General features: G+C 41.9%; 1 protein-coding gene across 2 annotated transcripts in view; it reads left to right on the forward strand.

Moving 5' to 3' along the window:
- The window catches only part of MTA3 (metastasis associated 1 family member 3), a 190,028-nt gene that overhangs the window by 47,729 nt on the left and 125,639 nt on the right, over positions 1 to 16,660 (forward strand). For both annotated transcript variants that reach the window (XM_026652526.1, XM_026652525.1), the window contains exons 5-6: positions 9,869 to 9,932; positions 10,928 to 11,045. In XM_026652526.1, coding sequence (XP_026508311.1) covers positions 9,869 to 9,932; positions 10,928 to 11,045 — 182 coding nt within the window. The remainder of the gene's footprint in view (positions 1 to 9,868; positions 9,933 to 10,927; positions 11,046 to 16,660) is intronic.

Consider the following 16,660-nt stretch of genomic DNA (forward strand, 5'->3'; position numbering starts at 1 on the left):
CGATCACAGGGCTTAAAGCCCCATGCCCCGGCTAAGTCCCCATTGGGACAAACAAAACTCTAACTACTGCTAAGGGCTAACTAACTCAACTACTAACTATGTACACTAACTTTACAAGAACTCTAGTTCATACGAACGAAGCCTAAGCAACACTACTAAGAGCAGCAAACGTTACGTGCACCATCACTGGTGGCAAGAAGGAACTGAGGGTGGGGGAACCGGCGGTGCCCCTTATGCCACACCATGCGGGCGCCACTCCAGAGGGCCCCAGAGCCACTCCCATACGGATACTGCTGAGGAGAAACTTCCGTCACTGGTGCATGTGGCGAGCACACACACCTAATGTGGAATCGACATGAGCAAGCACTCGAAGAAGAACTCCTGCTTCTGTCAGCATACGTGTGTGGGTGTGGGTGTATGCCAACATAGGCTCTCTAGTATAGACATAGCCTAAGTGTGGTCACACTCATCATTCTATTCCCGGTATTTTCTGATCCCAAAGGGCAAGGGTGGTCTGCGTCCCATCCTGGACCTGCGAGACCTCAACAGATACCTAACGAAGCTAAAGTTTTGCATGGCCTCCCTGGCCTCCATTATCCCCTCCCTGGATCCGGGAGACTGGTATGCTGCCCTCGACCTGAAAGATGCATACTTTCACGTAGCGACCTTCCCAGCACACAGATGCTTGCTCCGTTTTACAGTTGGTTCGACCCACTACCAGTTTGCGGTCCTTCCATTTGGCCTGGCACCAAGGGTGTTTACCAAGTGCATGGCAGTAGTCGTGGCCTACCTCAGGCATCGAGGTATCCAGATTTACCTGTACCTTGACGACTGGCTGGTCAAAGGCAACTCCAAGGCTCAGGTGCAACGCGATGTCACTGTACTACACGCTACGTGCTGCTTCTTGGGACTACTGGTCAACCACAAAAAGTCCATGTTAGTGCCAGTTCAAAGCATAGAGTTTATCGGGGCCATGCCATTAGACAGGTTTCAGGCCCTGATATATCTCATCGCGGAAGTGTCCGCATTTCTCCTGACAATGGCCAGGGTGTGCCTGCGCCTGCTAGGCCACATGGCAGCTTGCACATACGTGGTCCACCATGCCAGGCTTCGTATGCGGCCCCTGCAGCAATGGCTGGCGTCAACCTGTTCCCAATCCAGGGACCACCTGAAAAAGATTGTAACCATTCCTCCGTTGGTTCTCACCTCACTGCACTGGTGGACCGATCCCGAGAAGATCCTGGAAGGTGTCCCGTTTGATAGTGTCGCTTCATCTGTCAAGCTAGTGTCGGACACTTCGGACTTTGGTTGGGGGGCGCACCTCTGACATCTCCGGATCCAGGGGATGTGGACCCCAGAGGAGACAACGTTACACATAAATGCCAAGGAGCTCAGAGCGGTCTGGCTGTCCTGCGGGGTCCTCCTGCCGCACCTGTCGGGTAAAGTGGTGAGAGTCCTGACGGATAATACGGCCTCTACATCAACAGGCAAGGAGGAGCACGCTCGTCGGCTCTCTGCCTAAAGGCTCTCCGTCTCTGGGACTTCTGCATCGACCACGGCATCCATCTGGAAGCTGGTCACCTCCGCGGCATCAGGAATGCCCCAGAAGATCACCTCAGCAGGAACTTCTCCTCTCACCACGAGTGGTCGCTCCACCTGGAGGTGACCTGCATGATCTTCCAGAGATGGGGAACTCCCCAAGTAGATCTGTTTGCCACCAGGCAAAACAGAAAGTGCCATGGGTTTTTCTCACGGTAGGGGCTGAGCAAGGGCTTCCTCTCTGATGCCTTCCTCCTGTCGTGGGCCAAAGGTCTGATGTACGCGTTCCCTCCGATCCCTCTGGTCAGCCGGGTCTTAGTAAAGATCAAGAGGGACAAGGCACAGGTTATAGTGATTGTCCCTGCGTGACCTCGCCAGCACTGGTTCGGCACGCTCATGAACATGGCAGTGGCCCTTCCCTGGCCCCTTCTTTACCGTCTGGACCTGCTGTCACAGGATCACGGTCGGCTCCTACACCCCAACCTCGAGTCTCTACACCTCTTGGCGTGGATGCTCCGTGGTTGAACCCAGAGGAGTGTACCTGCTCGGAGGAGGTTCAGCAGGTCCTCCTGGGAAGTAGGAAGCCATCCACAATACTAACTTACCTGGCCAAGTGGATGAGGTTTTCCCACTGGGTGTCGGAGTGTGGCATTTCTCCCTCGCGTTCTTCAGTGCAGTCCATCTTAGACTACTTACTGCAGCTCATGAACTAGGGTTTGGCGCATTCTTTCATCAGAGTGCACCTTGCAGCCATCTCCACGTTCCACCAGCCGATCCAAGGTCAGACACGTTTTTCTCATGATATGACTGTTGGGTTCCTGAGGGGCCTCGAGAGGCTTTACCCGCAGGTACGGGCCTCTGTCCCGTAGTAGGACCTTAACCTGGTCCTCTCCAGGCTCACCGGCCCGTCTTTCAAGCCACTGGGTTCCTGCTCCCTTTTCTACTTGTCCTGGGAGGTCGCTTTCCTGGTGGCGGTAACGTCGGTGAGACGAGTCTCAGAGATTAAGGCCTTGACCTCAGAACCGCCTTACACAGTGTTTTATAGGGACACGGTCCTGCTGCGGCCCCACCCAGCCTTCCTGCCGAAACTGGTATCTTCCTTCCACATGAGCCAGGATGTATTCCTGCCAGTGTTCTGTCCTAAGCCGCACAAGACTGCTGAGGAGAGGCATCTGCACACGCTGGACGTCCAGAAGGCCTTGGCTTTTTACTTGGAGCGTACCAAGGCTTTCCATAAATCGACCCAGCTCTTCATCTCTATGGTGGATAGGATGAAGGGCCTTCCGGTTTCTTTGCAGAGGATTTCCAACTGGATAACCTCTTGCATAAAGACCTGTTACGAGCTAGCAAAGGTCCCACCACTGCCAATCATCAGGGCCCATTCGACTAGAGCGCAGGCGTCTTTGGTGGCTTTCCTGGCGCACACCCCGATCCAGGACATCTGTCGAGCCGCGACATGGTCCTCGGTCCACACGTTCACGTCTCATCATGCCGTCACTCAGCAGGCCAGAGACGACGCTGGGTTTGGCAGAGCTGTATTACAATCTGCGTAGCCGTGAACTCCTATCCACTTCCACAGGAACTGCTGGAAATCACCTAATGTGGAATGGACATGAGCAAGCACTCGAAGAAGAAAAGACAGTTACCTGTTCCATAACCGGTATTCTTCGAGATGTGTTGCTCATATCCATTTCACGACCCGCCCTCCTTCCCCACTGTCAGAATTTCCGGCAGGAAGGAACTGAGAGTGGGGGGGGAGCCGGTGGCGCCCCTTATACCATGCCATGCGGGCACCACTCCAGAGGGCGCCAGAGCTGCTCCCCTATGGATACTGCTGAGGGAAAAACTTGTGGCACCGGTGCATGTGGCGAGCACACACACCTAATGTGGAATGGACATGAGCAACACGTCTCGAAGAACACCAGTTACAGAACAGGTAACTGTCTTTTCTGCTGGTATAGGAACACGACCTCCCTGAATGACATTAGCTATGTGCACAGAAGCCACCGTCTGTTGGTATAGCTGCCCCTACACTGGGGTTTTTGTTGGCATACCTATATTGCTGTGGGGAAGGGAATAGCATTTTTTTCCCCTGACTGACACAGCTATACCAGTATAAATTTTAAGTGTAGACGGGGCACAAAATGCAGACATGCTGGATTAGTGCCCCAACTCCTCACCCCTCATCCTTTTGTTGGCAGTTGAAATAACAGTATCAAACAGAAAGCTCAAACTAAGTTTCGTCATCAAACAGGACCCTTCCTAAGGTTTCTTCCCATTACCTTTCAATCCTAGAACCTGGTTCCTTCAGCCTAGAGCAGTGGTTCCCAAACTGGGGTTCGGGAACCCCTGGGGGTTCGCAAAATGTTACAGGGGGTTCTTGGGGAAAAATTCTCTAATGGCGGTCAGAGATGTCCCTAGGGATCCTGGGTAGCATGGGGCCAGCAGCCTGGAGCCCCTGGACTTCCAAGAGCTAAGCAGATCAAAGCAAGCATTGCTATCACACTGAGGAGATTTAAACTTCAAGATTCCTTATAAGAAATGGAAAGGGAGGTGGATATTTTTTGCTGTTTTTAAAATTATATAGGCAGCTAGTATTGTTTTTAAAATTATTATGAACAATTTTAAGCTTTGTTGTAACGTGCATTGTTTGCCTGGACTGCTCAAGACCTGAATGCTTGTGTAGGAGGAACTCTTTGAGTTGGCTTCTTAAATGCCTTCATGCTGTTTTACATCTGAAACATAGGAGCCTTGTCTTACAACAGGCTTATTCAAAGTGATACAAGCTACAAAAGTGAGATCTTGGAAGAGTTTTGCCGTTTTCATAATGCAATAAAAATACTGTAATGATAACTAATAATTAATAACAAATAGTGTGTAATAAGCATGTCATAAAAACAAATTTAATATTTCCAAGATCACTGCTTTTATAATTTATACTCAGGTAGAGGAGAAAATCCCTGGAAATATTCATTTTTAGGAGGGGTTCGAGAGACTTGACATTTTAGTGAAAGGGGTTCACAGGTTGTTAAAGTTTGGGAACCACTGGCCTAGAGACCCACTGCAATCTCCCTTATGTCCAGAGTGGGGTTGTCTTGGTAAATCAGCAACAATCAGTCATCATTCCCATGCAGGGTCCCAATACGTACTGACAAGGTGGGTAGATAGGAAACTCTGCCACCTTGTTACAATTGAATTTAGCTAAATCATTGCATAACAATGTGGAGGATCTTGAATTCGGTGAACACAACAGCATTTGACTTCCCATCTATGATTTATCTGGATAGGACGTTTTATTGGTTGTTGAAATCTGTGTTCTCATTCATGCATAGGATTTATAATGTGTATCCAACTGACAGATACATTACAAATTTAATTGATTTGATGGGAATGCAGTTTTTATTGGACCAAAAGGGGCAATGAACTCTGAAAATCTTTAAATTCACATTGTTCTTATCCAGAATATATCCAAATGGTGTTAGGAAGCTCATGTGGAAGGGTATAGCACCCAGGACTGCCTTTTCAATTCTTATGATTTGATTGATATTGTTTTGTTTCTTTTGTAATTTCTTGCTGTAATTTTTGTTTATGTACCTGCTGTTTCATGAGATCCTCATTAAAAGAAGATTCACATCCCATGGGCTGTTTTACTCATCAACTTAAAAAAAAATAGTTTGCAAGGAGTAATAAAACAAGATTTGACTGGAGCCTTCTAGGAAGACATGATTTTAAAAGTAAAGGGCTCTGAAACAAGAAGGGATTTTAAAAGAAAAGGGTTGTTAATGTGGATTTCATTTAAATCAAGCATTTTTTATTTTAAAAAGCTATGGTCTCTTGGATGTATTGGTTTTTGTGGAATGTTTGACAGAAGTACATTATTGATTGTTGTAAGAAACAAGTTAAGAGATGGTTACCAAGATAATGGCAAATTAAATTTCTACTCATGTAGTGATTAATTTCCTACTAAATCAGTAAAACATTTTTGAATAGAATGTTTTATCAGGATGAAACATGGTGGTAGAACATTTTCACCAAATATTTGTAAACTGTACATTTTACTATATTTTGATTAGTTATCAACCTGTCTTACTTGGTTAAAATAGTTCCCACTTACTATCAGAATAGTGGTTGTACTAAACACTGCTTCCAAAAAGTCTCGATCCTATCAGTGTAATAAAACATTTAACCATTTAAATGATCCAACTGGTATGTCCATGTTTAATTTATTTTTAAAAGCAATTTGGGCAGAATTTTTCAGTGACTCATAGGAAACAGGTAACAATATTTGACCTACAGAAGCACTCAAAATGTATATACCCTTAGAGTGGTGGTGTTTCTCTCTGTTCTTCTTTTGGTCCTCAAAGGCTTTACAGATGCATAGTTTCTGCCACTTGGGGGTATGCTTAGGTTATGATTTTGCCTTGATGGTAGCTTTTGTTGGATGTGCTTTTAGGTGAATTAAGGAACTTTATACCCATGACCAGTGTGAATATTAACTGGTTCTTAATGCTCATTTCTGTTCTTAAGAGACAACTTTGTTTTCATGAAAATTAAATTGTAAATCGACATAAAAGTTAACTTCATCACCAGTACTGAGAGCGGGCCTGAAGGTTTCATTTGCACATCTTTTGAGAGACTAGAGAGTCTTCCTTCTCTTTTTTTCATATAACAAGATTTGCCTGATTCTTCTGGTGTTAAAAACAAATCTGACAACGTCCCATGTTGATTAAATAGGTCAAAGCCTTCCAAGGCTGAAATTTTTCTTGAAATTACGTTTTCTTAAAACAGAGGGGCCATCTCATGCTATTTGTTTTAATCAGATCCTCCCACTGAAATCAGTCAAACTGATGAAGTTGTATAGTCAAGGATTACAGCTAGATTATGGTAGAAGGGAGACAGCCTCACATCTGAATACTGGTCAGACAATACTGCTTTTGTTAGCAATTAAACTTTGGCCACAGCTTCTCACTGTATTTGGAATGTTCTTCATAAATTTGAGCATTCAAGTTGTCTAACTTGTTCTTTAAATGTAAAATGTTTCTGATTATAAGTAATTATTTCCATTTTGATTTTATTTGTCATTTGAAACTTCTGTACTTGACAAATTAGTCGTAACAGAGGAAACTAACATGCATAATAGATTTGAGATTTGGATCAAATTAAAGTTATATTGGAAGTATTGGAGAGAAATGTGAAAATACAATTAGGTTAAATGAGTCTCTTGCCTTATCTTAGTTTCTTCATTTAATTCCAGTTCTGTTTTTTTTAAAGTTTTATTTTGAAGTTAAAATGGATTGATACCATTATCTGGGATTTGAATTGCTCTGTCTTCCCTATTACCAAGCAACAGATGCTGTACAGTTCCCTTTGGAACTTGATGCATTGAAGTCAGTAGGAGGCACTCAGCATCTTGCAGCAATAGGTTAAGTAGACTTGATAATAGAGACTGGTGCTGCACTCTTTAAAATCAATGGGAGCAGGATAAGACCTATGGAGACTAGAAACTTCATTCTGGAGTCTGAGGTCATGTATGTGCTTGAAGTTTTGAAAGCAATTTGTAGCAGTTACATCAGCTTGTGTTTGTTATAGAATGACTGGTGGTGGCGGCAGAGAGAGAAACCACACACCCCTGTATGGTTTGATAGACCACAATGCAAACTTAATTGGAAAAATCAGTAATTAGGTTTTGGTGCCCTTTGAAATCATTGCAGTTACTAAACGTTAGCGTAAATGTAACCATAACCGCATAATAGAGAGTGTAATTAAAACATCCAGTCTCAGTGGTTGCCCCATTCTTTTATCCTACAGACTTGCAGCTGGGTTGTGAGGTTTTTTTCTCAGCCTTGTGGCAGAATGCACCATCCTAATGGTCTTGTATTAAAGGGGAAAAGAAAGTATATTCTATATCAACTAGTCTCCGAACTACTGAAATGTGGGGACAGGCATAGGCCACAAATTTCAGAAGCGAGTTAAGGAATCAGAAAAGTAAAAAAAAATCCCATTTATTTGTTTGTTTGTTTGTTTGTTTGTAGTTCATTGGTCTCAAAAGTTCAGCGAGTTCACATAAGAATCCAAGCTTCAGGATGCTTAACTGAACAGAGTCTCCAAATATTTTTGAGCTGCTTCTGGTGCTATAAAAAAATTAGATTTAAAGAATATTGTTGGTGTGAGAGAAAGGGTGTATATCTTGTGGGAGGTGGTGAGGTGAGCTAATAAGTGTTTGGCTCTGGAGAAGGGTTACTTTGTGCTTCCTACTCAAGGCTGCACTGGAGTAGTCTCTCTGCCAGCTTCTGTGTTGTGAATCTTTCCCTGTGCCCTGCTCTGTTACATTTTTTTATTTAATTATATTATTGTAGGCTCCATCCACAGCCTTAAGCTAATGCAATTAGCTCTTCCCTTTTAGCCATCAAAGAGTTCCTTTTTTGGGGAAGCAATGTTTTGGTTCCTTACTGGGCATATGGCATGGCACCTCCGTTTCCGTGCGTTATTCATGCCGCTAGAGCATATTTTAAAAAGCCTCATGTACTGACGTATCCATTGTGGACCATGTTCTAATAAAAAACCTAAATCTTAGGAAGAATTAGGGAAGTACTATCATTTCGGTCCTTACTAATATTTTTATCATGGCATGTGAAGAAAATTTTCTGTTTGCTTAGATTTTTAGATGTAATTCTTGTTTAAACTAGGAGATAAAGTTTCATGTAGACTGGTCTTTGAGGGTGGAATAGGTGTGTAAGTGTGTGTTGGAGAAGCAGTTTCCTGGTAACCCCTGCACAAATCTAACAATCATATAAAGTTCCTCCAACTAAAACTTCACTATGGTGGCATAGGTGCCAACTCCGTGGGTGCTCCGTGGCTGGAGCACCCACGGGGAAAAATTGGTGGGTGCTTTGCACCCACCGGCAGCTCCCCGCCCCGCCCCCTGCTTCCACTCCACCTCCAACTCCTTCCCTGAGCACGCCGCTGCGTCCTGCTTCTCCCCCCTCCCTCCCAGCGCTTGCGCCATGAAACAGCTGTTTCGCATGGCAAGCCTGAGAGGGAGAGGGGGAGGCGAGGGAACGCAGTGCGCCAGGGGAGGAGGAGGTGGGGCTGGGGCGGGGATTTGGGGAGGGGTCCAGTAGGGGCACGGAGCGGCGGAGTTAGGGTGGGGACTTTGGGGCAGGGGTGGAGTCGGGGCGGGGCCAGGGGCCTGAGCACCCACCGGCTCAGAAAAAAGTTGGCGCCTGTGTATGGTGGGTGCTTCTGGGTGAGCACTATCCTATAGGCCCCATTAGCTGACCCATAGAACATATTTTACTTCATAAAGCTTAGTAGGTATTAATTGGTGTGAAATATTGTCTTGCAAAAAGGTGAGGAAGCATGAAGAGAGTAACTCAGAACTAATTTTAGAAAGCGCTTGCTGGTTTAGCCTGATTTATGTAGCATCACAGTAAACATTTTCTTTTGTAGTACCTAGAGATACAAATGTAGTAGTAGCAGCAGCAGCAGCAGGTGGAAGTTCCAGTAGTATTCCGTTGTTAATGGCACATCACTGGCATTTTGCTAAAGGAACCTAGTATGTGTATTTACATTCTGTTAGCTTCCCTTTGCTGTGTAGGAAAATTGAAGTTACCAGAGCATATATCAAACACTTGAATACGTTATTTAAAAAAACCTGAATTTATTTTCTGTTGGTGTGTTTTCTGCAGTTATTCTGGAATTGAGCAGGGATTCAGTAACTAAAATACACATTGGATTTATAAGAGAGGAAGCTCTCTGAAAAATCTTGGAATTTGATAACTCATCATAAAATGAAGTTCAAACAAACATACTTTGAATTGGCTTTAAGCAAATCCTGTGAAAACATGAATCTTTCAAAGTGTTTCACAAAATTGGTGGAGTTACAGTATGAATTTTGACCTACCTTTGTTAATTTTCCTCAACTGTTAACCCACCTTTCCACTTTTGCATATAAAGTAATTGTCTGTCATGTGTTTGCATTTCTCTTGAATTTATGTTTATTTCGTTGTATTTACTGTTCACTTTGGGGTTTGTTTTTCTATCATTGCTCTTCTATCATTCTACTAAAGCTTTGATCCACATCTTGTAGAGTATTGCTTATATACAGTTTTGAGCGCTTAGATCAGCATAAACTGTTCAGTTTGTTCCTTTTATACTCATTTTTGTTTAAAAATGTGGCAACATACATTTTTACTATATTTTCAAACTAAAAACGGAAACCTTAACTGTCTAATGTATTTTCTTGAAAATTGTGTACCTTTTATATATGTAATCTTAAAAAAATTATTCGCTTTAAAAAAAATTTATCAGTTCTTTTTTGTTTGTATAGGGGAAAATGCAGTGTTGCACTTCTGAATGAGACCGAATCTGTGTTGTCATATCTTGATAAAGAGGTAACACACATCACATTTACTTAGACTCCATAGATCCCAATATTTATTTTTTGATATTTATAGTAGGATTTTAGTAAATGCATACAATTAAAAAAATTCAGTATTGAATGTCTTGTTAGAGATTGGTGAAAATACTTCTTGGCTTTATAAGTATTATGGATTAAAGTCATTTAATACATTGTATCTTCTCTCTTTTTATTATTATAGTCAACTAAATAGTTATTGTCACCTGGACATAAAAATTAAAATATACACTTCCTTCAGATATGTTAGGTGCTTTTTTAAAAAGTAGCTTTAAAAATATATTATAAAACGTTGAACATAAAATGCCTTTTTTAATGGTTTTAGTTATTTTAATATTGGGCAAACACATTTTTGGTTTGAAATCAGTATGAGTTCATTTTCATAGTTGTGTACCAGCACCATTAATGGTTTGTAAGCATGGCTCTAAAAATAGTGCTTAGCTGTTACTCCAGTCAGCAGAAGTAAAGGGCACACCGGTGCTTTTTTGTGTAGGTCTTATTCAAAATTTAATGGTGTTTTGGGCTTAGTTGTAATTTGTAAAAATCTTTGAGATTAAGGGGGGAAAAAAGTAAAATTCAGAAAATAGATTGCATCAGACATACCAAATTTGGGGGATAAGTAGCTGATCATTGTACCTTTAACATTGCACATACACTCTTATGAAATGTCTTCCAAACAATTTTATTCATTATAAGAGATTCTGTGCTAGCCATTTAAACCGGGAGACAATATTAAATTTACTTAAATCTGTATTCACTAAAATGGAGATTAATATATTTTGTAGGCTTTCTATTTGCCTGTCTTGCACCCTAAAAGGGAGCTCGGAAGGTCAGTACAAGAGAATATGATATTGAAAGAGTAGAGTTTCTTTTTTGTATTTGTAATTTTTAAATGAAAGAAGTTTGTAGGTTTAAAGTAAAATGAAACAGTTAAATGAATTAATATTATTGCAAATATCTTTTCCTTTTTAGGATACTTTTTTTTATTCGCTGGTATATGATCCATCACTGAAAACACTTTTAGCAGACAAAGGAGAAATCAGAGTGGGACCTAGATATCAAGCAGATGTACCAGACATGCTTGCTGAAGGTAAATATTTTTTGGCCTTTGAATGTTAAAGTAAAAAAAATCAACATATCACATTATTATTTCTGACTTGCAAAGGTAAGATAGGCACCTTCCAAAACAGAAATATCTTGGTTCCCTATCGTGAGGAACAGAAAAACTACATTCGATATAATGGGGCACCAAAAGAGGGTTCATTGGGTAACCAATAAATGGACTTTATGTCCCGGTGAGGTTTTGTGCGTCATGATATAATTAAGAAGATTTTTTTTTTTAATTGACCGTTTGTTTGGTTCAGTTGGCTAGTTTCAGGTAGGCCTCACAGGAAAATGTGTCTTAAGGACACACATTATAGACCCTATAAAGCAGCAACAATACAAAAGAAAAATGTGTGCTCTCCTAAAAAGGCTTTGCATGCTGAACACATGACCTCCCCTTGTTAATTATCAACTTACATCAAGATTAAGGTGTTTTTACTATTTCCTTTCTGGTTTGTAGCAAGGTTGAAATAAACATTTCTTCCCTAGAACATCTTGAAGATCATAGGTCCTCCTGCCTTGTTCATGTCGTTGGAATTTTTAAGATTTCTCTTAATCTTTTGTTACACATAAACTTTATTTTTTGTTTTTATATGACTTTTACATATGGTATATATTTAAAGCTGATTTGTACTGTGACGGGTGTGAACTGTTTGCCATCTATTTTTAGTGCACATATATTGGCTTTGGAAATTTTCTGAACAGTCTTTGTTACCGAGTTTTATGTTCTGATTAGAGTGGTAATAAAGGAAGCAGTTTTCTTGAGGAATGGCTAAGATATAAGTATTATTTCCTCACAGTCTTGGGTGTTGTTTATTTCTTAATAAGGGAAGCACTTTTATGAAATTCATACCAGTAGCACAGAGTCAATGGGAGTTCCGAGTGCACATGAAATGCAGGACTGCACCCTTAATGGAATGTTAAAGTGCTCTTTTATTCCTGTCAAGTGTGCTGCTTGTTTTGTTTGTTTTAAAAACTAGTATGGTTCAAAGTTTGTCTAATGAACTGTATAATGGAAGAATGATTTTTTCAGTAAGAGAGGTAGACTGATTTCTTATAGATGCAATGTGGCAGATCACTGCATTATTATTCTGATTATGTTATTTATTAGCTACTTGACAAGGTAAGGTAGTCACGGAAAAACGTATTCAGTGTTGCTTGTGAAGAATATAGGCTTGCTACAAACATGACTGGAATATGATACAATGTACCTGATTCTAGGGAACCAAATAATTTGTTTATTATATAAAGATTCATATGATGAAAGAGAATGTTTACTAAGGATGTAAATAGAGAGTGACTGTGACATTTTTGGGTACAGGGTGAATCACTACCACTTCTTACAGCATGAGAGAACCTTATTTGTGCTCACGGGGGGAAACTTTCCCAAAACTACTGGCTGCTGGCAATATCAGTGCCCCATTCCAGGTTTCACAAGCCCAGTTCTTTCCCTCTGCAGGCTAGTAGTTTGCACAGCCCAGCCCTTAGGCTCCCTAAATGAGTCTTTGGGGTAGAGCAGAGATTACCTGTGGCAAAATCAGTGGAGATAGTTAGCCCCAGAGTTATGCTCTGGCTCTGGGGCATAGGCCTCTCAAACCTGTCTGTACACTCCACTTTCTTATACTTGAGCCCCTTGACTGCTGGGCACTCGCAGTGCAAGCAGATTTGCTGCCTCTGGAAGCAGTGTGCTCAGTTCACTAGCTTCACCTCAGCTCAACACTCTTCTTAGCCCACAGCACTTAGGGCTTGTCTACACATACAGCGCTGCAGTGGTGCAGTTGCAGTGCTTAGTGACTGAAGATGTTGTCTACGCCAACGAGAGAGCTACTCCCGTCAGTGTAGGTAGTCCACCTCATCAAGAGGCAGTAGCTGTGTCGATAGGAGAAGCCCTCCTGTTGACATAGAACTGTCTACACCAGGAGTTTGGTTGGTATAACTGCATTGCTCATGGGTGTGGATTTATGTGATGTAGTTATACCAACATAAATCTGTAGTGTAGACCAAGTGTCTGTGTAGTAAAACCAAACAGAAGTCTGTTTGACAAAGCTTAAGATAAAAAATCCAAATAGAAGCGCCTATAAGGACTGGAAACATATGGTTACAGATCAAAGGAGAGTATAAAATGCAATCTAGAGCCCATACTTATTAACAAATTCCTTTTCTGTCTAATAAGGTATTACTTGCACAATGGTCAGTCAATACAGCACTTGTCCAGTTGACAACTTCATGGTTTGACTTTACAACCGTAAAAGAGTTCTTTTAACATAGGTTTTTGTATGGCACTTATATCTGGGGCCCTACCAAATTCATGGCCATGAAAAACACATCACGGACTGTGAAATCTGGTCTCCCCCCATGAAATCTGGTCTTGTGTGCTTTTACAGTTTTCACAGGGGAAACCAGCGTTTCTCAAATTGGGAGTCCCGACCCAAAAGGGAGTTGCATGGGGGTCGCAGTATTGCCACCTTTACTTCTGCGCTGCCTTCAGAGCTGGGTGGTTGGAAAACAGCGGCTGTTGGCTGGGTACCCAGCTCTGAAGGCAGCGCTGCCGTCAGCAGCCATGCAGAAGTAAGGGTGGCAATACCATACCATGCCACCCTTACTTCTGTGCTGCTGCCTTCAGAGCTGGACATCTGGAGAGTGGCAGCTGCTGACTGAGAGCCCAGCTCTGCAGGCAGCAGCGCAGAATTAAGGGTGACAATACCATACCAAGCCATCCTTACTTCTGCGTTGCTGCTGGCGGTGGCTCTGTCTTCAGAGCTGGGCTTCCAGCCAGCAGTCGCTGCTCTCCAGCTACCCAACTCTGAAGGCAGCGCCGCCGCAAGCAGCAGCGCAGAAGTACGGATAGCCGTACTGCAACCTCCCCCTACAATGATCTTGTGACTCCCCCACAATCCCCTTTTGGGTCAGGACCCTACAATTACAACACCTTGAAATTTCAGATTTAAATTGCCAAAATCATGAAATTTACTATTTTAAAAATCCCATGACTATGAAATTGACCAAAATGGACCGTGAATTTGGTAGGGCCCTACTTATATCTATTGTTGCGAATTGAAATAAAAAAAAAAAAGAGTGTTGACATGCCATTGTCAGAATTTAAAATATGTATTTGCACTCATTAATTTTAAAAAAAGCTTAGAGACTTTATGGGTAGGGGAGTACATAGAATGTATGTACAAGGAAGTATTGAAGCAAGGGGGGGAAATGTGTTATAATGGTCACCTAGTAGTGACCATTAAGGTTTCTTTGTGACTTTGGTTATAAATATATTTTCATGTATACATAACTTTCTAAACAGTTCTTCTTTTGGGGTAAAAATATTTATTCTTCGTCTCATCTCAAGGGAACTCCCCCACCCCCCCATTTTGAGCAAACTCTGTTCACCAACTATACAGCTGTATTAGGTGGACAAATATAATTTTGAACAGTAAAATAACAAACTAAATCGTCAAGATCCTTTGTTCACATTAATTTGATACGTGGGGTTTCAAAATTTCTAGGTGGCTAGTCCTCACTAAGAACTTATTATTGCTAATTTCAAAAGATCACTAGATCAGAGATGGGTTGTTTACAGTATACTCATTTTAAATCTTTTGTAATATGTATTTTCTCTAGAATTTTTGCTGACATTAGGAGCTAGGATATTGTCTGCTGGACAATAGGTATGTTCCAGTTGAAGTCTGTTGGAGTTTTGCTATTGAGATTAGTAGGAGTTGGATTGGATCCTAAAATAGTATAGTAGATAATATCTATTTAGTAGATTAAAGCCTATGTAGTAACTTTTCTTCCTTCAGAATCTTTCTTTAGAGCTGAAGGTTTTTCTAAAATTAAATTCCTTAACATTAAAAAAGCTTCTGTGGTGCTTATAAGCTCTATGAGTCAAACTCTGACTCCACTGCAATTCCCATTGAGTTCCTTGGAGCCAGGATTTCACTGTGTGTTACAAGCCGTGCTCTTGCAGAGCTTGTTAATCCCAGAAGTATAGTGAATGATGAGATCTTCAGGCTGTCATGTAGGCAAGAATTAGTCCATCAATATTCCTGGAGGACAAGGGGGCCAAATATATCAGCCTGATTATTTGTGCCGACCTCCAAGTGGCATAAGAACACATCTCAGCTGTCAGACTGCCTCTGCATGTGACCTGGCACCATTTTCTGAATTATTCTAAAATTGATCCCTGTGGAGTAGGAGCTAGAGGACTGGATTGGGATTCAGGAAATCTGGGTTTTATTCCTAGTTGTGCCACTGGCCTACTGGGTGATATTGAACAAGTCATTTCACCTCCCTGTGCCTCAGTTTCCTCATCTGTAAAATGGGGATAATGCTACTGACTTCCTTTTGTAAGGCTCTTTGGAATCTACTGATGAAAAATGCTATGTATGAGCTAGGGTTATTTTAACAACTAGGATTCTCATTCACAGAATGGAATCTGAAAAAAAAGCGGGTTAAATAGAGTTTATGGAATAAAATAGTAAGTCTTGTAAAGATAGGATCTTGTGAAAACTTGTGAGTCTTGAAATAGAGATTTATGCCTACATTTTCAAACGTGTCTAATGATTTTGAGTGCCCAATTTATTACACTTTAAAAGAGCCTCATTTTTCAGAAAGTCCTGAGCACCCACCCTTTAAAAATCAAGTCTCTTTAAAGTGTCAAGTTGGACACCCAAAAATCGAGGCATCAAAAATCAGTGGTCACTTTTGAAAAATGTAGGCTTTAGATAATCTAATCATACTATAACAACAAGAAGGAGTCTGGTGGCACCTTAAAGACTAACAGATTTATTTGGGCATAAGCTTTCGTGGGTAAAAACCTCACTTCTTCAGATGCATAGAGTGAAAGTTACAGATGCAGGCATTATATACTGACACATGGAGAGCAGGGAGTTACTTCGCAAGTGGAGAACGAGTGTTGACAGGGCCAATTCAATCAGGGTGGATGTAGTCCACTCCCAATAATAGATGAGGAGGTGTCAATTCCAGGAGAGGAAAAGCTGCTTCTGTAATGAGCCAGCCACTCCCAGTCCCTATTCAAGCCCAGATTAATGGTGTTGAATTTGCAAATGAATTTTAGTTCTGCTGTTTCTCTTTGAAGTCTGTTTCTGAAGTTTTTTTGTTCAATGATAGTGACTTTTAAATCTGTAATAGAATGACCAGGGAGATTGAAGTGTTCACTTACTGGCTTATGTATGTTACCATTCCTGATGTCCGATTTGTGTCCGTTTATTCTTTTGCGGAGGGACTGTCCGGTTTGGCCAATGTACATGGCAGAGGGGCATTGCTGGCACATGATGGCATATATAACATTAGTGGATGTGCAGGTGAATGAGCCCTTGATGGTGTGGCTGATGTGATTGGGTCCTCTGATGGTGTCGCCAGAGTAGATATGGGGACAGAGTAGGCAACGAGGTTTGCTACAGGGATTGGTTCCTGGGTTGGTGTTTCTGTGGTGTGGGGTGTAGTTGCTGGTGAGTATTTGCTTCAGGTTGGGGGGTTGTCTGTAAGCGAGGACTGGCCTACCTCCCAAGGTCTGTGAGAGTGAAGGATCATTTTCCAGGATAGGTTGTAGATCGTGGATAATGCGCTGGAGAGGTTTTAGCT

This window comes from Terrapene carolina, unplaced genomic scaffold, assembly GCF_002925995.2.
Source record: "Terrapene carolina triunguis isolate 2854851 unplaced genomic scaffold, T_m_triunguis-2.0 Scaffold120, whole genome shotgun sequence".
Taxonomy (NCBI): Eukaryota; Metazoa; Chordata; order Testudines; family Emydidae; genus Terrapene; species Terrapene triunguis.